The sequence below is a fragment of the Abramis brama genome (genome assembly GCF_963993115.1).
Source record: "Abramis brama genome assembly, chromosome: 9".
Classification (NCBI taxonomy): Eukaryota; Metazoa; Chordata; class Actinopteri; order Cypriniformes; family Leuciscidae; genus Abramis; species Abramis brama.
In genome coordinates, this window is record NC_139971.1 from 28502958 (window position 1) to 28530196 (window position 27239).

Consider the following 27239-nt stretch of genomic DNA (forward strand, 5'->3'; position numbering starts at 1 on the left):
TGACATAATGGCTTCTTGCCGAGGTCGGGATTAGGCTAATCGGTCTAATCCTACTTTGAGCGCCATTCTAGTAATTTTTTTCATGTAGGGGGCACAATTTGAGTAGTCTCGATCGCTGTATAATTCTCTCGCATTAGATTCAAACCGAATCAAATCAATTTTTCATAATATAAATATAATTTATAGCTTACACATGAGCATTATAGCTCGTGGAAAATGTGTGAATATGTTGAAGAGTGCGCTGCTCTGTCGCGATTCCCGCCCTCCCTTCCCTGCTGCACGCGGCGCTAATTGGTGCTCTCTGCTCGAGCCAGCAGACACGAGCCCCACAGACGCGGACACCTCAGCCAAATTCACATTGAGTCCAGTGCACTGAGAGAACAGTTCATTAGTCTTTTTATTTGTTTTCGTTTTATGTGTCTCCCCTCAATTAAGTTGAAGAGAGCTTAGTTTGGAAACAGCGGAAACGTCTTCAAAACATTTTAAGCATGACTTTGGATAAAAACGGATTTTGAAGTGTCAAACTGCGCCTCAGACTTCCAGAAAATAACGACAGACACCAACTCTCTCACAGGTACTCGTTATTAATAATATTTCATTATCCTGTTGCATTTCAATGGTTGCCTATATACTGGGAAGAAAAACACTAAAACCTAATCAAAATGCCCATCTTCAGCAGTTCAGACATTTTGATGAGGTTTTAAGGTGCATAGGCTATCAGAATAAGTGACAATTTGTGTTTTATGACAGGCGATAGTCAATTGTGATCATCTTTCCTTAGTTATATTATACATATATTATATTATGTTATTAAATATACTGCTAGCAATTAAAACGGTGGCATGTCTGCTATGTGTGATACTGACTTTAGAGAATAAAATGAATTGGTGACTCTCGTGAGGATACATATTTGCAGATATTCTTTGAGGTAGCCTAGTTGATCATGCATGGCTCGCCCCTTTCTCTTCTCCTGTTATCTTTAGGTGATAGGAAACATTTAATTTCAGATGATTTCATTCCCATCTGCGCTTTATTAAACATTCTCTTACTGGCAAGCAACTTTGTGTAAAGCAGATATTTGACTTTAACAAGTGCATATGATAAAAAAAAGAGGCATCTTTACAAAAGCACAAATGTATTATTAACACCCATGCTTGCTATTGTATAGATGTCCATTTTATTTTTTTCTTTGCATATATTATTATACATGCATTATTTTATTTACATATTCATTTATTTTAGATTTTAATTTATTTTAGTTTAAAATTTAATTTATAAATAATAATATATTGGTTAATTTATTAAATAAAATTATATATATATATATATATATATATATATAGCCTAGTTCAGTTTGCTAAGCCTATGTGTCATTCTTTTCCAGTATACCTGTTGCAGTTTTCTTCACTGTGCATGATTTGCTAGTCAGGTGGTAAAGGAATGGGATTTGTGATGGGCATTTGTAGCATTTGCGAACGATGTCGTTTTAAGTTTCAGAAAAGTGCATTCTGATACAGGCTCCATGGGGACACTACCAGACAGTCTATGTGGCATTACGTCACTTAAGTGTGGACTTGGAGGAGGAGGAGGGTCACAAAGGCTTAGGGCAGCATTTAAGGATCATTATCATTAGAATTGACCTCATGCCAAAGTAGGTTTTTGTCTTAAATGTTCTTAAATTTATATCTGCTAACTTTTATGGATTGAAAGCCACAAAACACCCATGGATGACTTTAAATTAAGGAAAAGATTAATAAGGTTGTGAAAGCAGATAAGGTTTGTTTTCAAACGGCCGGCCAGATTTGCTGGTGAGGAATGTTTAATGGGAGTAAAGTGTGTCTGTTGTGTCTGTCAAGGGAATGAAAGATGGGAGATTCTCAGCCTGCCTCTGGTCCTCCTCACACGTCCACGCCAACTGCTGAGCTGGGATTGGCATCAACTCTTGACTCTTGAAAGGGACTAAAGTAAGCCAGGACGTAGTACTCGAGTGGTTTAGAGGGGGCTCTTTCTCTTCCCAGCGGTATTTGACTCGTGTTAACGGGCCGGATAATACCTCTCTATGATGCACGCAGACTTTATGGAAACTCTCACACACTCCACCGTTTTATGGGGTGAGACCAAGAGAAAGTCTCAGTCATAAGCCACAGATGGAGTGTACACACAATTTATAGACTATGTGAGTGTTCCTTATTAAGTATTGACTTATTAATATCAATATTAGCAGTTCATTTATCTATATTGATTATATATAAAACATGAGCGTATCTGTTTTTATTTCATTTGCATGCACAAGCACACATGCCGTACAGTATAGTTGTACCTGTGTTCTCAATATAATGTTTTGCTTAGCAAGCTGGACCTCTGACATAAATGTGGAGAGGAAAGCATGATTCAGAGGAGCTGGATTTCCTCTGTGTATGCTGAAGAATCAAAGTAGGGCAGTAAGTGGCAGTGTGATGGATTCTAGTTGCTCTGAATATGTGTGTGTCCGTGTCTAAGTGTGTTTACTGTACGTCCGTGGAGCATAGTGCCACCTGGGTGTTAAAAGGCTCTAGCACAGAAGTGTGATTTCTTTTTTTAGACTTTTTTCATGCATTTTCTCTCCTCTGTCTGACATCAGCAGTATATGAGGCAGTAAGACAAAAACACTTTTGATTCTTCTAAATGAGTCAAGAAATCTAGTATTTAAAAGGCAGAAGGCTGTGCCCTAGTGCAGGAACTTCAGTTTAAACTGAATAGAATAGAAACAGTCTATCCTTTTCTTTTCTTTTTTTCTTTTCTTTTTAAAAAGCTTGCCATGCAAAAGTGCCATCATAATGCTAGGGTGTGCGGTTATGCCATGTTTTTACAGTAATTGCCAGGGTTGCCAGGTCTCTCCAGCCCAATGGCCAATAAAATATGCCCCCAAAATAGTTTGTGTTGGGGTGTTGAAACTGCAAAATTGTACATTCCCGTACAAATAAATAATTAGCAGCAAAAGCAGGGCAATTACATTTGGATCATGAGATAAATGGTCAGTGGCTTTATTCCATCAAATATATGTCAGATTTCTCACAGCTGATTGGTCTAGTTTCGGTTTGCGATCTCTTACCCGGAATGAAACCTCCTCCTCCGCAGGTTAGCTGTGTAATTTAAGTTACCATGGCGATGAACACCACCAAAAACCAATCAATTTTCTTAATCCTGAAAAAACTTAGTTTGCACAAATTAAACTCATACTTGCGTAGAGCCACTAAAACTTGCTTCATAAAATAAGCCAAAGGTTTTTGGAACAGATCTATTATGTTTTGGACACATATGCAACCCTTCTGGTCTTCCTAATAACCTGTGTTACCTGAGTCCGTGTTTTTTTTCACTGAATGTTTGTATCCTAAAATGACTGACTGACATGTTGTGTTCAGCTTTGTCTTCTTCAAAGGGATTCTGTCAGCGCCCTTACACACCTGAACAACCTTGATAAAAACCCCAAACTATGTCAAACCCCTCGTCTCTTATCCATCCTTCACACGGCCTAAACCTTACACCATCCGCCCCCTCTTCACCTGTGTGCGGGTAACAGTACAGTTTTTAATCCGCTCACTCCAAACACAGCTAATCGACAGGAGGCATTATCCGAGCACTTTGTCTGCTCTCAATTACGGCTATGGAGGTTCCAGGATGGATTGAATTACCCATAATTCCCTAAACCTGTCAGTCACAGACAGACAGACAGACCGAGTGTCAGGTATTCCGGGCACATAATGAGGTTTGGGAATGTTGGCAGGGAGGAATTTCTTCGCTCTCTTTCTGCTCTCTGTCATTAGATATACACCTGGCTCTCCTCAAGCTAAGTGCAGGTATGAGAGCTAAAACATCCTTCTTTAAAGATGAGAAGGGGGATTAAAAACATATCATTAAACATGGACTTGGCTCAAGCAAAAAGGTCTAAAGAGAGAGCTTCGCCCTTTTTAATGTTTGCAGAACACAATTGAAAGCTTTTTTTTACTGTACACTTTCCTCTGTCTAACATTGTGGAGATACTTTATATCTTTTTGATTTGCCTTTACCATAACAGGCAGAGTGCAATGATCCATGGATGATGATGATTAACTACATGAACGGCTGTGGATATAAAAAAACTGCCTTAAGTCAAATTTACAGACTGTAGGAAACAGTTGTTGAGGATTAGAAATTAAATTTGAGATTAAATTGTTATGACATCGTCCTGCTGTGTCATTGGGCGTTTAAGTTGAGGCCAAAGGACTGTCCAAAGTGTCATGTGAATACTATTCAATGAGTTTAACTAAAGGTCTGCTTTACTTTAAAAAAATATGTGCGCTGTCAGTCATTCAGTTATGTCCTGAGGCAATTATAATGTATTCACAACAAACAAGGGGAAATAAGATTTTACAAATGTTTCCATTATAGCTAGGCCTGTTAAATTGAGTTGTTTTCACATTCCGGGTCACAGAATCATGTATCACAGATTTTAAGTGGAATTATGACTGGAATATATTTTTCTTTTTTGTAAATGAGCAACTTTTTATGTCAGTCTGTGTGAATACGTGGCTGCATACAGTGAATATGTCATTACATTTATGTCTATGCTGAAAATAGTTAACTTAGAAAGAAGAGTAACAGCTGATCATGTGATCTCAACATGGCACACGTCCCATAAAGGGACACCCCAGAATAAGACAGATTGTTCTAAAAGACTGACTGGAGTCTGGAGAGTGATATCTGGATTCTGTATCTAATGTGAGCATCATTTTAATGATATTTCTTTAAAAAAGTATGTTTATTTCTTCATATGTAAAACATTTCTAAGTAGAAAAACTAAAAGTACCTTTATTGTGAAAATATGCTGCATGGTCTGCACTGTAAACATGAAAATTGTTAGGCTATTAGTATTTCTGAGAAAACTGATGCTTGGGAAACAATAAATACATTCAATATTCAATAAAATACATTCAAAAATAGTAAAAACTCACTTTACATTTACACCAGTTGGTGTCAGTATAAAGTCCAAGGCCTTATATTTAAAATTGTGCAAACTTGTTAACGAAGGATATTTTTACCAACTACCTTTACTGACCACAATTGCTTATATATTTTCCTTATATATTAAAGCTACAATATGTAAAAAAAAAATCGCCGCTAGGGGTCGCTAACCTCCTTACAATAACAACGGCATAGGTTGATGATGCAGTGATAAGCGGAATGATGGAACTTGCTGTCATGCTGATGGATCTAATAATGTTTATGGATGAGTACAAACATTCATGTTTTTTAACATGACTGTGGTATGAAGCAGGGTGCGATTGCTAATAAGAGACAGATATCAGCGCCACATGCGAGTCCCTCAGATATAAAGGAATGACATTTCATTCTACCGAACTACCCGCAAGTGCTGAATTACTACTCACACTGGTCAGTTTATTTGACGAATTAAAACTGTGAGGTAACGCAGCGCTGTTACATTTGGTCTAACGTTACACTAAACAGCATTTGAGTGTGTTGAAAGTAATAATGTTATTCTATGTGTTAGTTTGTTGGCTATATGAGACTAGCAGTAAGCTAGATCAACATTAGAATAACATACTGATCATATTCTAACATTTCATCATGTTGAGCTATATAACATTTATTTGTTTTATGTACATTTGCTCACCTGTCCAATAAAGTACATGCAAGAGCGGCGTCCCTGTCAAATCGTGACTCGTGAATCTCTGTCAAGTCCAAGTTAGTCGTGGACGTGGAGCTCTCGGCATCTCGAAAACGGCACGCTGATATTGATCCTCGTTTTAGTTCTCCTTTCGTCCCAAAGTCTGCTTGCCATGATTCATAATGTTTGAACGAAACAACAACAGCGTGCCGCTAAACGTTACGTACTATGCAGTTTTCTATGTCTGTCGCCATGGTTACTATGGCAGTTCAGGCGGAAACCAGGGATAACGCGGATATTACGTCATTGACAGGCGACAAGTGAACAGGGACGGGCACTTTTTAAAATTGTGAATTTCTCTGAATTTACAAATTCTTGGAAACATTTAGGATAATGGAAGTACACAATCGAAAGAAATATATAACACTGTGCAAGTGGTTTTTGGATATTTTGATACAAAATTCTTACATATTGTACCTTTAAGGAAAATTAGGCTACTTATGTTACTTACATTTTGTGTGAACAGCACCATGTGTGAAAAGCACCTTTACACTACAACATTTCTTACAGTAGTGTAACGCAATGCATTTGCTATTTATACTCGTGCAAACAGTATTGTACCACTTACACTTAGTATAAATACCTTTTGCTTTATTTGAAGTAATTCAACTTCAGTCATTTATGTTTAATTAGAGTCATGTGGAATAATAAATGAATGCTGCCAAACTAACTTAGCTCCATTTCACTTCAACCAAAACAATTATTTTTTACTATCTCTGGCAGCAACAAAACCATATTTCTGTTTCTCATAATAATATTTTTTTTTTTTTACCTTTTGAATTTTTCCTCTTTAAGCAACAAAATAGTAGTTGTACAGGTGGCGACCATGTGAGCTGACACTCTAATGTAAGTAGGCTTTGGTTATATAAAATATTGAAGCCATAAAATACAGCCAAATATACACAGAGCAGTATTTTAATGGTTATTCTGAGGGGGCAAATGATAGGATATTATTTATCTTCTTTAAAAACCGGTGTTGGTCTTAGAGAGCCCAACCGTCACCTTGAACATGATATGAATTTCATTTGACGTAACAAAGACAAATTTTCGTTGTATGTTTTGATTAGAATATTATGAAAACATAACATGGCCTTGGTGTCTGCGTGTGCTTATGTTGATATGAATATTATTTATACAGAGCAAGGGGGTAAGCCTTGCACCCAACTATGACCACAGTGAAAAAATTGACCCCTGCAAAGAATAACACACATGCGTAACCGGAGCTCATAATAATGAACCTGCTCTGACCTTTTGTAAAGCTGAACGGTAAAGTAATGTAGTTGACTATGTCTGGGGTAGGTGTGAGCTGTCCAGGAGATGTTTGCGTGACACAATAGCTGTGATGTCAAATCAGAGGAGGAAGAAAACATAAAAAACATGGGAAAGAAGTTCTATTGTTTGATATATGAACTTCCAAGACTCTGGCATTACCCAAGAGCCCCAGTACAGATATCGCCGTGACGCTTGCTCTCTGAGATAGCTACCTAAGCCCCTTTAAATCTGCCTTTACATGTCACAAATGCTTTATGATCCATCATAATCAAAGCTATCTGTTATGCCGCCTTGTTCTTTTAAATAAACAGACAAATCAGACTTATCTTTGTGTTGGAGTTAGAGATATGTAGGCCTATATCTGCTGTGTGCATTCCTTAGTGACAATGTATGTCTTTGTCAGACACATCTAAAAAAATAGATTAACTGTGTTTCTGTTTTGTTTAACAATGCAGTGGATGTGTTTGGGTAGCAGTTGGTCATTAAAATAAATGGACACTATTTGCATGAAATTCAGTATTGGTGATTGATATTCAACAAATAAAAATGCTAAACAACTGACTTTGCAATATATTATTTTAATGCGACGTACGTATGAAAACAATTTCACCAGATGGAAAGAATGAATCATACTAGAATAGAGTAGTGATTTTGTAGCGTAAATCTGCATAAAAAAAAAAAAAAAACTAATTACAAGCATAGATACATACAATAGAACAAAGATACAAATGATATATAAACTGCTTTATTGAATAATCAAATTTAAAATAACACTGCATGCATGGTCTTCACTGTAAAAATTGAATATAATTGATCTTTGTTAAAGCTACAAAAGTGATTTTCTCTTTGTCTTTTGTTTGATTAACATTAATGACAGATGGGAGAAGGTATATTAGGCTGCTGTCACTTTTAAGACCTAATGCATGCATCCAAAATAATGATCCACACCTGTTTTGTTTCTTAATTGTTTATGTTCACTTAAGACGTAAGCGACTGTGTTTACGAGGATACTCGTGAGATGGGTATTTTGACAATTTTGCGTGTACGTGTCTGTTTAAGCACAAAAAGTCGAGAAAGAGAACTGAAATGAAGTTCTGAATTGATTTTTTATTGATGAAGGTGGTGAATTTGTTCCAAAATGTGGAATTTTGGTCTGGCCATTTGAAAAGGGGTGCTTTAAAAGATGAATTTAGAGAGGATTTTACTCAACATGCCAAAGCACAGCACACTGTCAACACGCTCAAGCCCTCACTGACAAGTCTCTTAATTAATTCCTTTAAAGCAACCCTGCTAAAAATCTACGTAAACCAACTAGTGAGTTGTTGGACAACAAAGTTTAAGCCTCTCCATCCCCTCTTTCATAATTTGCTCGTTCCTTCATTCAAAATAATGGGACCTTTTTGAGAGCCCCTGCTCTGGAGTGTGTGAATCCTTGTTCTTAATGATTCCCTGCTGAGGGAAATTTCCTAATGAAGATGGACTACAACAGTTTTTTCTCTCTCTCCCACAATTTCATGGCACTCTGTTGACTAATGAAGCAGAGATTCAGACATGATCGTCACCCCAGCCATTCAGCTTTTACAATACTGTTTGTTGTAGAAGCAAGAAAGGGAGACGGGGACAGAGCAGACGAGAGATGGTGTGAGAAAATAAAAGAAAGGCATTTGAAAGAAGGCTGAAAGTGGCTGGTCTCATCAAGCTGACCTTTTGTTTAGAGACAAACAGATTTAGAAAGAGAGAGAGAAAGTATGTGTGTTGGTGGACAAAAGAAAGGACTTGAATAGAGCAGCAGCTGATGCAGAGCTGCTAAAATGCATAGACATGCCTGAAAGAGACCACAGTAAAGCAGCTGAACATTTGTTCGGGATTTAACAAGACCTCAAACACACGCACACACACACACACACACACACACACACACACACACACACACACACACACACACACACACACACACACACACACACACACACACACACACACACCTCACACAAAGATGCCCAGCCACTCCCTTAGATGACTCCATCTAACTGTCCTCTCCATCACAGGTCCACAGCAACAGAACTCTCCTCTCCCATCATGAAGACTGCTGGGGGGGAAAACAAAAAGCAGCAGAGGAGCAGACATCAGCATCTCCACCAGGTCGGGATGGGGCGGTTCTCCAGTGTCTGGTGGTCTACACTGATGATACTCTTCTTCTCTCTGCCCAAGGTGGACTGCATGAAGGAGAGTGTGCCTAGAGTTAAACTCGGCTACAAAGGTAAAATGTGTCCTTACGTGACTTTATGACTTCAACATTCTCTTTATTCCTAAAAGCTTTTAATTTGCTCTATGTCAACAATTTCTTTTTAGAATCATCTATTAAATCTTTAGTGTTTTGCTGAATTACCATGTATTTATTTTAAAAATCTCCTGGAACGTTAGTCATTTTTAAAGGTTACATTTTGAAGTACATTTTGGAGTGTGATGAGAGGTTTACAGCTCACTTGTATGAGGTCAATATTTAGACGGCACATGTGACTGATTGAGTGTACATAAGGGATGTGCTGCATATCACAGTAGCAGTATGCAAGTTTTGTATTTTGTATATACTGGGAACACACACACACGCACGCACACACGCACACACGCACACACACACACACACACACACACGCGCACACACACACAGACAGACAGAGACACAGCTATCTAAATGAAGATATATGCTTAGACATCTACTGTTTTTTATGTGAAGCTATTTTTAATGGCTATATAGTTCAAATAATTCCTCAAAGAAAACTTTGCATCTTTAGAATGAGAATACTTTTGCTTTAGGCTATGATTTTTTATTTTTTTTTGCAGATAAGTATGTCCCCAATTGTTTGCAACAATTTGTCTCACTTCTAGAGACATTTTGTACTTAAACTATAGATAAGGAACTTCCACACATGTATACATCATCTCATGTATTCAATTACTTAGCAATCCCCCAGCAGCCACACAGAACACAATAGCAAACAGATTGCAATGCTCTGGTAACAACCTACAACACCCTAGCATTGTGGCAGCAAGTTTTGTACAGGTGAGCACCACTCAATAGGGAAAATCTGAGAAATTTGTCGATCGGTCGATATTTTGGATGATCATTTCTAGTATGATTACGCTCAAGTGATGTGGTGCTGCGCCGCCATGAAAGTTTGTATTTGCATGCATTTTTAAGCCTTGCCTGTTTAAACGTTTAAGTGAAACGTCAATGAGAACAATCAATTTGGTACTCACGCGCTGTCTAAGAGATGCTATTTTTGTTTATTAGGCTATCACTCATAATTCATTTTGTGGCAAGCAGGACGAGGCCGAGGGCCGTGAGAGAACGGCACAAGACTGGTGGCGTGATTACTAATGAACGCACCTGTGCGCCGCACCGGCCTCGTATCTCACGGAGGACCTACGGAAGCATAAAAGGAGGAGCGATGACAGTGAAGGACGAGAGAGGACCAGCCTTCGCTCATTAGTAATCACGCCACAGGCCACTCATTAGTTCTCTCACGGCCCTTGGCCTCGTCCTGCTTGCCACAAGTTTCTTTGTTTTTTATCACTATTTACTTGTCTTCAGTAAGCTTGAGAGCTTGTTTACTTACGTTAGTTAGGTTAGTATTAGTTTTTGCTGTGAGTTCAAAATTGGTCTCAAGAATTGTAACATTTCAATGGTATCTAAAATTTGTATATCAACCTTATTTCAAGCAAAAATTACAATATATGATATATATTGTTTTCATGAAATAAAATGACTCATATCGTTATGGTCATATCGCCCACCTCTTGCTTAATCAGAAATTCTAGGACAAAATGGCCCTTTCATAATGAGAGGTTAAATAAGGCCATGACTCTGGTCTGTGATTTTACCCAGTACGTCACTGTAACTGGCTGCATCTCTTGTGGTATTTGCTAACCACTGTTTCATGCTGTGAGCGAACTCCCTCCCTCTACCTGTGGTTGTGTTTGATCGCTCGACTGCAGCTGCGGCTTCAAAGGTTTGATAAGTCAATAAGGCGTTAACGCTCTGATCTCAACAGTGATCCCACAGGCACAACGCATTTTAGCTTATCACTGGAGTTACTTTGACAACACCGTAGCAGTGCCAGTGCCACACTCAAACACACACACACAAACATATTTAAGCTGTATTGGGGATAAAGGCAAGATAAACATATAAAGCTATAAAGTGAATGAAGCGTAAAAGAAACATCTGTTAAAAGTAACAACATGTTCGTACTCATTTAAAGTGCACTGACACGTGGATTGTTTTAAGTCATGCATACTTTGTCCACAGTCATAGACGCATGATAAATCTGCACTGAGCTTTACAACATCAGTAGCACCACTGATTAGATACCATGTTGTTCTAGAACGTGTTTTTGATAGTGCTGAAAATTGATAAAGTGTCCCTTAGATTTTAATGTTCTTTCTAACCAACAAGCAGTGATGAAAGTCTTTTCTCCATTTCTCACTTCTGCATTCGATCCCTGCCTCGATTTGAGAAGTTAACTGAATACGGCGTTTGTTTTATACCACTGAGGAAAATAAAATTTATTGCTCCCTAAAACTGACCCACAGCATGCCAGAGCTACTGTAACAGACCCTCATCCATATCAGGAAACTCACGCCAGTAAAAATATGAATGACTGTGGTGAGCCCTCTGTTTATTTTCAGTTTCTTTAGCATAAAAATCCTACATGCTGTGCTTCAGTTTGCCATATTTTAGTTGCTGTGCTGGTGAGAATGTAATGTGATTGAGTGTGAAGAACAGACAGCTGTCTGGCTTGTGCTAGAAATGATGCTTTGTGCATTGAGTGACCTCTGAAAAGATTTTCTTGATGTTTCCACAATGAAAATCTGTACAGTATGTTGGTTTTATGACCAATTTTAGATCTTTTGATTTAGCTAGATATGAAAATAATAATAATAATAAATAAACTTTTTATTGTATATATTATTGTATACATAGGCTACATTTAAAAGCGCTGCAAAAAATAATTTTCCTTGGAATATATCTGAATATGGTTTAAACATACATTTTGTGGGAACAACAACAAAACAGTGGGAATGGTACTGTAACTTAATTCTGGATTATTTTGAAAACAAATCTTAATCTTAATATTTTATATTATTCCAACCTTGCTTTTTAGTTACTTTTACTGGAAAACAGAACAAAAATACAGATTAAGAAGTTATCAGTCTTTTAAAGCTGTCTATTTATATATAGTATATGAGATTGGCTTTAGAAGATTATCTAATCCATTGAGCTGCAGTGAACAGGTCAGTTTGATCTTAAACTTGCTGTTCCGCTCCATGTTTGGTCCTGTTGGAGAGGATGCAGAAGTACAGTCTTTCACAATCCATCATCTGAGCAGAATGCTCTCATAAAAACATCGGCACCATTTCTGTATCAGTGCACTCCTTTAAAACAGTGTTTTATTATCCAGAAGTATGCAGCACTGCTTGCACACCTCAGGGCCGGTCGACTGTGTTTTTCTCTGAAAGGAAGGCTAAAAGGGGAACATCTGATCCACATTAGATACATCTCATAATGTTCTCTGGAGTCAACTAAACAATATCCTTTCTGTCGTTAACATCACTCCTAGATGACAATGTCCAGTGAAACACATCAAAATATTATCTTCAGGTTGAGTAAATATTTCTATTAAAGACAGACTCCCTCTGCACAGGGCTCTTGAGTGAGGGATATTGATTGTTTTATGAGTGGTATATTTTCTTGTGTTTGACATAAAGTGTACATGCATGATGGTATAGACATGCATGAACGTGAAGCGTTGTGCAAACACAAAGCCTAATTTTGCAATAGGAAAACAGCAATATAAGGACTCAAAGTATAGTATTCAATGGATTTATAACTATATGGCTCCCAGTTGGCTGTGGCTCTCTAAACAGATGTAAAACAAGCAGGTCATACATATAGTCATGCGTCTTCCTAATGTACTGTACACAGAGTTAGACTAGTTTCCACTAGTTTGGCTCTCTTCCCAAACCACAGCCAGAATATTGATTACACCTAAGAGTGTAATCCTTTACCATCTGAGAAATCTTAAAAGAATTCTTACTCTGTGACGTTAGCTTTAACATGCGGTCCAGTTTCTGGTGAATAGCTGGGGGTACCTTAATTTGTCTACCCCTCAAATTGTGCATTACTTTAGGTTTGTATTTCACTCATCAACCTTTATGCTTTGCTGTTGCCTAAAGATAAATGATGTACCTGTATGGCTGAAATAGCATGCAATGTAAAGGTTGAACTGTACAGCATTATGTTAAGATTGAACTGAATGGACAATACCTTCTTTATGTTTCTACAGGGAGTCTGTGTTTCTTATATGAATAATTATTAAGCCACCACGATCAGGAAACTGCAGAAGTGTATCATTACACTACAAGCTAGCTTATAAAATGTGACTTATAAGAAGTTCTTATTAAAGGTGCTCTAGGTAACTTTTTAACCTTAACTGAACAGCTTTGGAGTCAGTGGAATGGTTATATTACTTATTTCGAGTTGAATGGTGGTGGTTTCGCACCCCCCTGGTGCCCGAGAGCGGAAAAAACTCACTTGCAACTTTGGGCCGGCGGGTCGGCGTCAGGAAGTATCGCGTGATATCAGATCTCGCGATGTAACGAATTGCTTGACGGCACTGCACACGTACACGACCCCCATTCAAGCACCGGCTAGCTATAAGCAAAGGGCAACGATAGATTGAGTTATGGCTGAGGCTGTAAAAAAGATGCAGAAAGCTAGGAAATCTTTGTCGGAGGACCAATGAAAGAGGAAACGGGAGACTGACCGAGCAAGAAGTCAGACTCGAGTAAATATCGGACCGGCTTTTTCAGAATGGGGAGAACTGAGAGAAACAGAAGCCTGCAAAACCGATGCTGATCCTGCTGTTGCACTTGTAAGTATCTTTGGAATAAACTGTGTTTAATATTTAAATTTCAAGTAATTGCGACCTCAGGATGTTTGCTATTGTCTGTAAAGGTTTTTATTATGATCGCTGTCTGTTACGGGCTTACTAGTACGCTAGATACTATAACTTTGATGTTAGCATTGTCATTAGCAAACACGATTGATTTCTGTAGTTGTTTGGCCGTTCCTCTGTCGGTTTTATTTGTGTAACTTACACTTTTATTTTATGTCACTAAGTCAATGCGTCTGATAATAGGCAATAAACATGTTGCACATATCATGATCGAGCTAGAAAAAACATTCTGATGCTTTCTTAGACAAGCAAAGGTAAACCGTCATTCTACCAGATTAACTTATAGATCTTACTAATATAACTTTAGACTAATATTAGCCTCCAATATATATATATATATATATATATATATATATATATATATATATATATATATATATATATATATATGCTCATTCTCCCAAAAACAAACAAACACCAAAGCAGTAGTTCGCCTCGTTCATATCGTTCGTTCCCGGTAAAAATAATAGTATGCATGACAACACAATAAAAAAAAAAATAAAAAAAAAATCGCCATCAGTTGGAAAGAAAATATTGCTTTACTTGCCTCGGTAGACCTAACTGGTTTTGAAATAGCCGGTTCCTCTGCTCAGCTGGGTTGACAGCTGATCAGCTGGGTTGCTCGTGGCGAGGGGGGGAGGGACAACAGTTCGTTTTTACGACAGAGTGTTTGAAAGCATTTACTACCAGACACTAGGGGGAGCTTCGTAGAGAAAAAACACTCAGACTTGCCTGGTGTCCCTTTAAAGTTATTTCACTCTGTGGCCATTTTGACAATTGCCTTTCTTGTCATGGAAGGATAGCCCCTTTGTACTTGAATGGGAATATCTGACATTTCCAAAACTGTTTGCCAAGCTTACATTTCAGCATAGCCTATATCAAATGTTCAAATCACACAAAGGGTCTTCTACTGAAATAAAATGAATGTATGCATATATTCATTCATACATTCCTACATATTCATTTACACCTATTTCTAATATTCTCTTGTCCATACAATGAAAGTGAATGGTGACCACAACTGTAAAACAAATATTTGGTGAATAATGACTTAATTTCGCCTATGAGTTGTCTGGACTACTTTTACTACTTTAAAATGTTTTGTCCTTTTTGGAGCTTGACAACCCCTGAAGTGAGTTTTTCTTCCACATCTTTTTTATGGGAGAAAGCAGTTCAAACATTCTGCTATGTATCCTTTGGTGTTCCATGTAGAAGAAATCATATAGGTTTAAGACATTTTTTTATATATATATTTTTTTAAAGGTTTTATCACTGTAAAGGCTGGAGTTCAATTACTATAGCTGCCTTATTGACTGTTGCGATTTCTCCCATTCCTTTTTGTGGTCATGTCCTCCTTATACTCTCTTTAATTCATATAGTACTGCTATGAGTGGACGTGAGGGCTTTATTCTCCTGAGGGATCCAGATAAAGCCCCATAGCTCCAGATAAATCTCTGTATACCTCATTGCTAAGGGATCTTTCAGCAGGGCTCTGACCTAAAACTGTTTGCAGAGTAGATTAGCATCAGCTAGTCAGGCGTTAGCATGAATGGAGTTTTATTTTGGAGCGGATTTTTTTGTCTTGTAAATATTGATCAGAAATGACCCATTCTTGACCGTCTACACCCCAGAGAATTAATAGTTAAGTCCTAAGATTTATTCAACTTCTTAATGCTCTAGACGCCCCAAGACACAACCAAAACAGGGATGTTTAAACAATATTTGCATCCATGGCTGACAGCAGAGGCAGAGGTAGCTAAAAATCGCGAAATGTAAATAATGAACGCCAAATGGTGTGTATATGTGAAATTCAGAATTTAAAACAGAACAAAAAGAGGATCAGAAAACATAAATGAATCTACAGAACTGCTTTCCGTGATGTTTAAGTGCACTCTGCCAGATTTTCTTGCTTTGAGGCTGCTGGCAGATGGTTATGTCTGAGTGCATGGAGAGCAGAACATAGGGTGGAGAAATGTTAGGACTCTGTCCAAGTCTACAAAGACTGTGTGCTTTAGTCAAATGTCATGACGTGTTTAAAAAATATCTCAAGAATCACGTATCCAGAGAGTTCGGTTTTACGCACCGAAGAGAATTTGAACAAGGCTTAACAACGTCACCTTCAGAGTTATTCCATTTCTCTTATGTTGGTGTTGATAGCTTGAAACCTTTAAGCTGATTTGTGTTATTGTGACAACTTTTGGCTTGCCTTCATTGAATGCGCAAACGCCAATCTCAACTGCATCTCAGCTGTCTAAACTGTTAACCAGCATTCTTCTGCAAGAATAACAGTATGTGTAATTGCTCCCCCAGGGAGCACAAGAGGTGAAATATGAAATATACTGCAAATGAACCATTGAGCTTATCTGCATCAGTGCTGACGTGTGAGAATTGATAGGTGGAGCAATTAGATCCAGCTCAATTCTTATAGACAGCTCAGAGGCTCTTGGTTTATGTTTGGCTGGTGAAGTAAGCTTTTGTAGATGGGCGGATGTTAAAGAGAGGATAACATTTTATCAGGATGGAATCTGAACACATAGATGACAGATAGCCCCGAGGTTACCGTTACTATAGATCATACTGAATAGAGATAATGGAGCCTATCAGTACATTAGAAAAATGAGAGATTGGGGTGGGGTGGGGTCAATAGGTGTGAGATGGTAACATTTTAGATCTATTGCTACACACAATGCTTACACAAACACACACACAAACACTCACACATGTTGGGTGTTCATGATTAATGAGGGCTTTCCATAGACAATGATTTTTATACTGTACAACCTGTATTCTATCCTCTAACCCACAGAAAACTTTCTGCATTTTTACATTTTCAAAAAACATCACTTGGTATGATTTATAAGCTGTTTTCCTCATGGGGACCAAATTGCCATCTTTGTGGGGACATTTTGACCACATAACATAGGGTTAACCAGACCAGGTAGACCTCCGCAGACTAACTAGAATTCTCCATTATGTTTCATCTTTCAACTTTTCTTTTAAAATGGCTTAGGAGAAATAAACAATAGAAACAAGACAATTGTTGACATATACTCATGCACATGCTCATGCTCATTCACACATAAATGATCGTATATGCATAAAAAGTCTGTAATATACTGATACACATTTCTACTTTAATATCCTTTCTACTAAAATTGCTTATAGGAGAAATAAAAATGGAATCAAATGAGACAGTTGTTGAAATGAATGTTAATTTAATGTTTATAGCCTGATTCAGATAATTTACAGTAGTCTTAAACAAGAATTTGGTGAGAAATGTTTGAGCACAATTTGAGACATTGTTGAGATACCTTCCAAAACTCTAGAGGAGGCACATGTGAGATAATTTAGATAATTTTTTCTTGGAGATTTTGCATTAGAAAAGCTTCAGTCATCGATCTGAATCTGTTTGTGCATACAGTACTTTGTGTTTATGTATGTGTATTTTTGTATTGATGATCCTCATTTGACTTCTCCAGAGCTGATCCATTCTCGAAGTGTGGTGCCATTTGTGGGTTCCAGCCATGGACAGCAGTTTCAGACAGTACTTTTAGATGAGGAGAGAAGCCGATTACTGCTTGGAGCCAAAGACCACATTTACCTACTGGACCCAGACAACATCAATAAACACCCCAAAAAGGTAAACACACACCTTACAGGGCTAACACCTGCAGACATGTAGAATCAGGTTTCAGAAAAGGCACGTAAAGACTTAACACTGTGTGTGGTCTGGGGCAGAACTTAGCACATTTTTTCCATAGAATCATTTAGAAGAGAATTCACTCACTCTCAGACTGGTTGACATGTTTCGGTAACACTTTATTTTACAGTGTCCTTGTCACATATGTTACATGTACTTACCATAGAAATAACAGTAAATTATGTATAATTACATGCACCTAACCCTCAACCAAATCCTAATCCTACCCTAACCCTATAGTAAGTACATGTAATTGCTTAATATTACTCAGTACTTAAATATATAATTACACTGTAACAATGACACCTTAAAATAAGGTGTCACTGTTCTTGTCTTGTTCTCTTTTCTTTGGTTTAACATAATTATATCAAGTGCATGTTTAGTGTGAGTGAGTGTTTGGAAACTAGACAGTACTATGTGGTTGCTAGGATGTGCATATGTATGTCAGAGTCACTAATACATTTTATGTCAAAGTATTTGTCTATTTTTTGCCAAACAGGTGCATATTTTTATGGTGAGAACAAATGCATTTTTCATTTTTTGTTTTAAAACTCTTGACTTGTCGACTGGTTACACTCCTGTACTTGGACAACATAATCTGGGTTAAACTAAGTACAAATCAAAACTGTTTATACCTTTCTAATCTCACAACATGCTTGATAGCATGGTATGAGAGTCTCTGGGATATGTTTAGCTTATGAATTCATTTATGGTAGGAGGTCCTTTAGACTTTCTTTATACGTTCAGTCCAACAAGTTCTCACAGTTATTTCACTGTCACTTCTAGATATTCCCATAGCATCATCACCCTACAGAGCTACTGAGCTGACCCTACCACTATCACACCTGTCAATCACTGTCTCCACAGTGGTCCCATGACAAGACCACATGACCTTCACCCTCACACACGCACACAAAACGTGTTTTTTTTTCTCTTTCTCACATACATGTAAAGACACCCATACAGCAAAAAATAGATTTTCTGATATATATTTTTAGTGTATTTCAAAGTATACCAACAATGTATTGCTAATAGAGATTTTGAAATATATTTACATAAAAACATTTTCAAGTTTTAGTTACTTATATTTCCTCATATATTTTTTTGGCCATGTATTTCAATCTAAATATATTTAAATTGTCCAGCATACATTTTATAAAATACATTTTGCATTACCCAATTTTTTTGTTTTTTTAAAGATTGGGAATGCACTTTTTGTTAGGCCTATATATTTTGCCACTTGAAAATTTAAAAGAATATATTTTAAATATATCTTAAGTAGTGCTTTGTACATTATATATTTAGCAAATATTTGAAATGTATGTTTTGGGCAATATATAGAAAAAATATACTTCTTTGGCCATATAGGCACCTAATGCTTTACTTTCATATATAAACATGCATGTTTACATTAGACATGCATGTGTGTGCGTTTATGACTCATGCGTGTATGTCCATTTTTTTCTTCAGTTGTATGGTGGAGGGTACGTATTGATCCCCTTTGTCAGTTTGTGGTAGGCACGACAATCTTCAAAGCGCCGTCATGTAAAGTCGTCTCACGAGCATGTGTAATCATGGATTGCAAATTACATGTAGAGACGGCTCTTGGAGGTCAAGGTCAAAGGTCAGCCCTGTGTATGCTAAGCGTTTAAGCTTTTATAATACATGTGTGCAGAGACAAGGCCAGCAGCCCCTTCATCACTCTTTATCTGAACGTGATCCTCCCTCTCGTAAGCTTAACCCAGGACTAGGGCTGCACGATTATGACAAAAATCATAATTGTCGATTATTCCCTTGAAATTGTAATTGCGATTATTAATTACGATTATCACAATTTACATTGAATATATATATAGGCATATTATTATACATGTTTGCTTAAAAATTGTGAACACACACACTGTCTCCCTTTACTTAACATACACATAAATTGTAAGAATATGACTAATAGTAAAGACTACTAAGAAATAAACATTAGGCCTATGCTAAAGCTATTAAATAGCAGTCCCAAACTAGCTTTTGTTAATACAATGTTGGTATGAGCCACCACAGTCATTTAAAATATAAAAAATAACACAAAGTGAAAATAAAGTGGCATTTTGGGGTTAATACACTGATCTATATAGAATGTCATTATATAGATAAGTGGGTTAATATTAAAACGACAGTTACCATAGTGATACACAATACTAACAAGAACTGTTAATGAAACATGGAAACTGCTCCTGGTGAATAGAATGAAAATCATCCCTGCATGCAAATCCTTCTCAGCTAACACACGACGTACCAGTAACGTGATTTATTGGTATTTTACTTTTCTGACTTACCAATTTACAACGTAACAACGTTGCATGCTCGTAGTTTCCTTTGCACTTTATACACAGCGCGCGCCGCCGCATTTGCGCGTGCAATTGAAGAGTGTGCGCTACGAACACAGTAGCCTATAACGGCTGACATGACAGGAACGTCCGTTTTTCTGAGGTGAAAGACTTTTTATTTCAGCGTACACATACGTCGCTGCCTGGTAGTTCCTTCCTATTGTGCTGGGTTTTCTGAAGTAGTTGTGATTTGCCTCTCACAACATGCTCTAAATGCACGCAGAGTGGATTATTTTTTATTTTTTTTGTAATCGCGGCTTTGAACGATTACGTAATCGTGGCATCCATAATCGTAATCGCGATTAGAAATTCGATTAATTGTGCAGCCCTACCCAGGACCCATGTTTGTACAGTATTTCATGTGTGCAGCTTTTCATCTGTTAAATACACAACAGATTACACTCTGTTTAAAATCTTACCTTGAGTCACGACATGATCTCATTCTGAAACAGAATTTTTGTATGGTTTACACTTCATGGTTGATATACTTTTCTGTAACAATGCCGTGAAAGACAATTGTAAACACTTACTCTGACTATTTAAGTTGTAAGGTATTTGCTGTTACTTTTGGTTGAATTTACTGTGTGTGTGTGAGTGTGTGTGGTCCTAGTAAACCCTATGTAATGGGGTCCCCATAAGGATATTACCAGACGTTTTAGAGCTTGTGGGGACTTTTTTTTTGTCCCCATGAAGAAAATAGCTTATAAATCATAATAATTTTGTAAAAATGCAGAAAGTTTTCTGTGAGGTTTGTGTTTAGGGGTTTAGGTTTAGGGGGTAGAATATACAATTTGTACAGTATAAAAATCATTATGTCAATGGAAAGTCCTGGACCCAACATGTGTGTGTTTCTCACTTGCAGCTGAGTTGGCCAGCTCCAAGAGACAGGGTGGATATGTGTATACTTGCTGGCAAAAACCCTCATGTAAGTATCAGTCAGAATATATGTCTGCTAAATGAACATTTCAATACACAGACTGTCTTCTCTAACTCAAACCTGTCTTGTAAAAGAGAGTGGTAAACTGTTTTGCATCAGGCTTCCACTAAAGTTTTTGAATGATTCTTTTAAAGGAAGAAAATAATACTTTTATTAAGCAAGGATACATTAAACTGATCCAATGTGACATTTAAACTTTCACAATGTTACAAAAGATTTATATATATATATATATAAAAAATGCTGTTCATTTGAACTTTATATTAACTAAAAAATGTATGTATATATATATATATATATATATATATATATATATATATATATATATATATGAAGAGTTCAGATGCAAAAGCCTCTAAGTGCCATCTGAAATTTTCGTCTAGAATGATAATTTTTCACTTAAATGGCAATGAAGATTACCTATTAATTGTCATTTAAGTGAAATTACTGAACTTAAATATACGAGATTGATAAAAATTATCATTCTAGAAGAAAATTTCAGATGGCACTTAGAGGCTTTTGCATCTGAACTCTTCATATATATATATATATATATATATATACAGTATATATATATATTGTATATTTATATATATTAGTATTTAGATACTTGCTTACTTACACTTAGATATTTACACTTACATGAATGTTATTGTTATTTGTATCAGAAACAGGTGGCATAGATAATTTTAGACATTAATATTGATTGATATGGTTTGTTTTATCATTTGAAACCAAACGTTTTGTGAAAAGTTTTAATTGAAAAATTATGCTTGTGATATCTTTCTTAATAAAGACCACTTAAGTAGACATGTTGCTATTTATTGCAATGACATTAATACATTTTTATGTGTGATTTAAATATCCAAATACTTTTTGAGGACACTGCACGTGCTCATAATTTCTTTATTTCTCTTTCTACCTCAGACCGAATGTGCTAATTTCATAAGAGTTTTGCACAGCTATAACCGAACCCATGTCTATGCCTGTGGCACTGGAGCCTTCCACCCCACCTGTGCTTTCTTAGAGGTCAAAGGTCACAAAGAGGCAAGAAATTAAATTACTGACTACTGACTGCTTCAACACAGAGTATATTGAGTTTGTTCAGATTTTCTATTTGATTGACTAGTATTCTTGAAAGAGTTTTAAAGTTTTAAGTAATTTCTCCTGTATGGTAACTAATGATAATGAGTGTTTTGTGTACTATGATCACAGGACAGCTGGCTGCACCTCCACAGCAACACTGTGGAATCTGGCCGAATGAAATGTCCTTTTGATCCACACCAGCCTTTTGCTTCAGTACTCACAGGTGAGACTGAATCAGATCTTCCTTCTCTTAAACACAAACCTGATGTAAAGAGCATTTTACTCTTTACACGTAATCGGCTTTCACCCAAGAAAAATCTGGTATGTCTGTTCTGTCTGTCAGACATTTTTTTTCTTCAAGTTAAACCGACCCTTATGTTTCCAGTGGAGTACTGTGGAGAAATGTCACACCTTGTCAAGAGTACCAGCCGTAAACTTTCCAAAATGTAAAATTTTTTCTTGTGTTCCAATTTTTGTGGGTTGTATTGAAGCCTGAATTTTTACAGCTGAGCAAAGTTTGATTAATTACAGCCATTAGTCATTACATAACCTTCCTTCCTGAGAAGGCCTGAATTAGGAAAGTTTTAAATGAATAGTTTACTCAAAAGTGAAAATTATGAGTACAAAACCAAATTGTGACGTGCTCCAAAAAGGCCCAGAAAATCATAAAAGTCATCCAGAAAGAGAACATTTAAGAATAAAAAATGTATCTCCACTGTAGCAATCAAATCTAAAGTAAGTAATGCAAATGAGAATTTTCACTTTTGGGTGAAGTCTTTCAACAGTGTGGTTGAGTGTGTTTGTTTATTTACACTGACAAGCATAATCAACCGGGAACAACTTTGGGAGAACGCAGAGCACATTCTGTGTTCCAAACCACATGCATAAAAAGAAGTAGGGTGGAGGCCCAAACACCAAATGATAATGATGATGATAGAAATCACTGAGTTATTCTAAAAACATAATCCATAAACCCTTTTTGGTTGTCATGGATAGATGGTAACTTGTGTTTAGATCACAGGGCTAGCATATCACGTGTGTAAGGAAAAGAGAACATGATGGTGATGGCTGATGGTCAGCTGTTGAAACAGTGCCTGCAGCCTGACTGACCGCAGCTCAATGTTTACGCTGAGATGCTCCCTTTCTTTGTTTTCAGATCAGTATCTCTACGCTGGCACAGCGTCTGATTTCCTGGGCAAGGACAGCACGTTTAGCCGCTCTCTTGGCCCGCCCCCAGACCAGCAGTACATTCGCACAGACATCTCTGAGGACTACTGGATCAACGGTCAGCTTTCCCCACCAGTCCAGTTTACACTCAGTGAATAACATACAGGCACATCTTACAGAATTTTTAGGTGTACTTTTTTATGATGCAGAATACTGAATAGACGTTGATCTGTAAATGTGGGCTTTCAGAAGAAGTCTCACCAAGGCTGTATTTATTTGATCAAAAATACAGTAAAACTTCAATATTGTGAAATATTATAACAGTTTAAAATAACGGTTTTCTACTTGGATATGGATATGTAATGTATTCCTGTGATGGCGAAGCTGGATGTTCAGCATTCATTAATGCAGTCTTCAGTGTCACATGATCTTTCAGAAATCAATCTAATATGCTGATTTGCTGCTCAAGTAATATTTTTTTATTATTATCAATGAAAACAGTTGCTCTCTAATAATTTTGTGGATACTTTTCTCAGGATTTTTTGATTAAAAGAAAGCTCAAAAGAACAGAATTTATTTGAAAAATAAATCTTTTTAATAGTACACATTTCTTTACTGTCACTTTTGATCAATGTAATGTGTCCTTGCTGAATGAAAGTATTTAATTCTGTAAAAAAAACCACCTTTCTTTCCCTAAACCTTTGATTGGTGTTTATAAATAAAACATAATTTTGGCCAAACACACAAGCCCAGTATATCTTGCTGCTTGGACTGCTTGGAGAGTCATAACGCTCCAATCCTTTAGACATACTCTAAATTACTCTGAGTTACCAGCTGCTGGCACTTTCCACTTCTCTCCTCTCTGGGTCTTAGTCATTTGCAGAGAGTCCAATATAATACAGTCTTTGTCTAGTCATCGAGTTAATGACTGTCTTTCTTAAACCTTTGATTTTCCTTCTGAATGTTAGAGCTCTTCTAGTAGCTGATGCAATTTAATGGAGTTTAAACCCACACAGTCTATTTTCCAACCCTAAACACTCATTAACGGTCTGCTGTGAGTCCAAAAGGAAATGCCTAGCATTTACACTAAACAGTAGGATACAGTTTTGTCTTTATTCTCTCTCTCACACACAAACAGTGGATAACAAACAGGGTCTTTGCTGTTTTAATAGGCTTCCACACTTTCTTCGAAGTCTTATTAAGGGATTGTTGGATTAGTATCACATATATCAATTAAAGCTGACCAGCTTTTCTCTCTCTTGTCCACAGAGGGCAAGTTTATTTCCGCCCATCCCATTGCGGACACCTACAACCCTGACGATGACAAGATTTACTTCTTTTTCCGTGAGGCATCCCGTGATGGGAGCACTGCAGACAAGAGCGTGCTGTCTCGCGTCGCCCGGATCTGCCGGGTAAGTTCTGTCCTCACGCTGCCTGATCAGAGACAAACTCACCTCATCTCTCTGATCCTTCCACAGCACATGAGATTAAATGTGCTTCCCCTGAGAGGGGAGGCTTCCTGGTACGTTCCCCTTGATGTGATCTGCTGAAATCGGACCAAACCACTGTTGTCAGGCGGGGTAAATCATAGCAGAGGTCTGGTCATGTAATTGCTGCCCAAGTCGTTTATTGTTCATGATGACAGTGGAAGTCTCTTATGTAGGGAAATAAGTGTGCTAAGTGACTCCATTGTGTTCCACCCATTCCTTAACACCAGTTCACTACGAAGGCTGGGGGCATTACGCTAATACATCCACAAAGAAGTCAAAGTTAGATTTGATGTCAACTGAAATAAACGATGGGGAACAATAGCTCAAACATCACACTGACCACAAATTCGTCATTTTTACTCCCTTGAAAGGGCACTGTGGGAAGTGAACTCCATTGCCAAGGTCATTTCCAAAGAAAGTGAGCAATTGAATCCCTTCACATGGGTCTCTTCCACAAGGTCGTCATCAAATAATACAGAATATGGAAGTAATTTTGCAGTTTGTGATCCTGGGTGACAAATCCTGAACAAAGTTTAATTTAATTTCATTGTTTTGAGCTTAATTACTCTCATGTACCCGTGCAAGGACAATGTTAGATAAACGTGTTTTAAACAAAGACATGGTAAAAACAGCTATAATTTCTCTTATTCTGTTTTTTTATTTAATTTATGAAGAGAATAATGTATAGTCAGTTGATCATTATCACAAAATATTAATTCAATTCAATTCAATTCAAATTTATTTGTATAGCGCTTTTCACAATACATATTGTCTCAAAGCAGCTTTACAGAAAGTGCATTTCAGAAATGTACATAGAAAAATACAGTTAGTTAATCATGTATTAATTTAGGGCATTATATATCGCCAGCGTTGAGTCGTCTCTTCACAGGCGTCGAGTCGTCTCTTCACGGGTGTTGGGGCATCTGAAGGTTCCATGAGAGGCTGGATACAAACTGGAACTGACAACGACAACTGGAACGGATAACGACAGAAAAGCAGATGGGAAATAATTAGCATAGCTGCTGTTCATAATATTAATGCATTCGATATGATTCAACTGTAGTATAAAAGGTAGTATTATGCGAACGCTTGGCTAAAGAGATGCGTCTTTAATCTAGTTTTAAACTGGGACAGCGAGTCTGAGCCTCAAACAATATCAGGAAGGCCATTCCACAGTTTAGGAGCTAAATGTGAAAACACCCTCCCTCCTTTAGTGGACTTAGATATCCTAGAAATGACCAGAAGCCTCAAATTTAGTGATCTTAAAGAGCGCGATGGATTGTAGGGTGATAGAAGTTCCGTTAAATACCCAGGAGCTAAACCATTTAGGGCTTTATAGGTCAGTAGTAATACTTTGTAATTGATACGGAACTTAATAGGTAACCAGTGTAGAGATGATGGAATTGGTGTTTTACCATGTGATCATATTTTCTTGACCTAGTAAGAACTCTAGCAGCTGCATTTTGGACTAACTGTAGCTTGTTTATTGAGGATGCAGGACAACCAGCTAATAAAGCATTACAGTAATCTAGTCTCGAGGTCATGAATGCATGAACTAACTTTTCTGCATCAGAAACAGATAGCATGTTACGTAGCTTAGCCATGTTTCTAAGGTGGAAAAAGGCTGTTCTTGTAACATATGAAATATGATTTTTGAAAGACAGGTTGCGGTCTAATATAACACCCAGGTCTTTTACTGTAGTGGATAAAGTAACAGGACATCCTTCTAAATTAAAGTTGTATTGCAAGAGGTTTTGTGGGCAGTTTTTTGGGCCAATAAGTAATACCTCCGTTTTATCTGGATTTAATAGCAGAAAATTACACGTCATCCAGTATTTTATATCTTTAACACACTCTGTCAAGTTAGATAATTTAGCGTTTTCATCTGGTCGTGATGAAATATATAACTGAGTGTCATCAGCATAACAGTGGAAATTAATTCCATGTTTTCTTATAGTATTACCAAGTGGCAGCATATATATTGAGAATAGCAGAGGGCCTAACACAGATCCTTGCGGCACTCCATAGTTTACTGATGTTATCTTCGTTATCTTCTATTTTTCCCCATTTAAACAGACAAAATGGTAGCGGTCTGATAAGTACGATCTAAACCAGCTTAATGCCTGTCCATGAACACCAGTGTAGTTTTGTAGTCGATTTAAGAGTATTTTGTGATCTATAGTGTCGAACGCAGCGCTAAGATCGAGTAAAACTAGTATTGAGATACAGCCTTGGTCAGAAGCTAGAAGTAAATCATTTGTAATTTTAACGAGCGCAGTTTCTGTGCTATGATGCGGCCTGAATCCTGACTGAAATTTCCCATGCTTCACAGTAGGGATGGTGTTCTTGGGATGGTACTCATCATTCTTCTTCCTCCAAACACGTTTAGTGGAATTATGACCAAAAAGTTCTATTTTGGTCTCATCTGACCACATGACTTTCTCCCATGACTCCTCTGGATCATCCAAATGGTCATTGGCAAA

General features: G+C 37.2%; 1 protein-coding gene across 1 annotated transcript in view; it reads left to right on the forward strand.

Annotated features, from left to right (window-relative positions):
• Window positions 1-283: 283 nt before the first annotated feature.
• The window catches only part of sema3d (sema domain, immunoglobulin domain (Ig), short basic domain, secreted, (semaphorin) 3D), a 45245-nt gene continuing 18289 nt past the window's right edge, over window positions 284-27239 (forward strand). The window contains exons 1-8 of the mRNA XM_084124377.1: window positions 284-574; window positions 9025-9236; window positions 17478-17638; window positions 20939-21001; window positions 21941-22060; window positions 22229-22322; window positions 23256-23384; window positions 24536-24678. Coding sequence (XP_083980503.1) covers window positions 9056-9236; window positions 17478-17638; window positions 20939-21001; window positions 21941-22060; window positions 22229-22322; window positions 23256-23384; window positions 24536-24678 — 891 coding nt within the window. The 5' untranslated portion in view covers window positions 284-574; window positions 9025-9055. The remainder of the gene's footprint in view (window positions 575-9024; window positions 9237-17477; window positions 17639-20938; window positions 21002-21940; window positions 22061-22228; window positions 22323-23255; window positions 23385-24535; window positions 24679-27239) is intronic.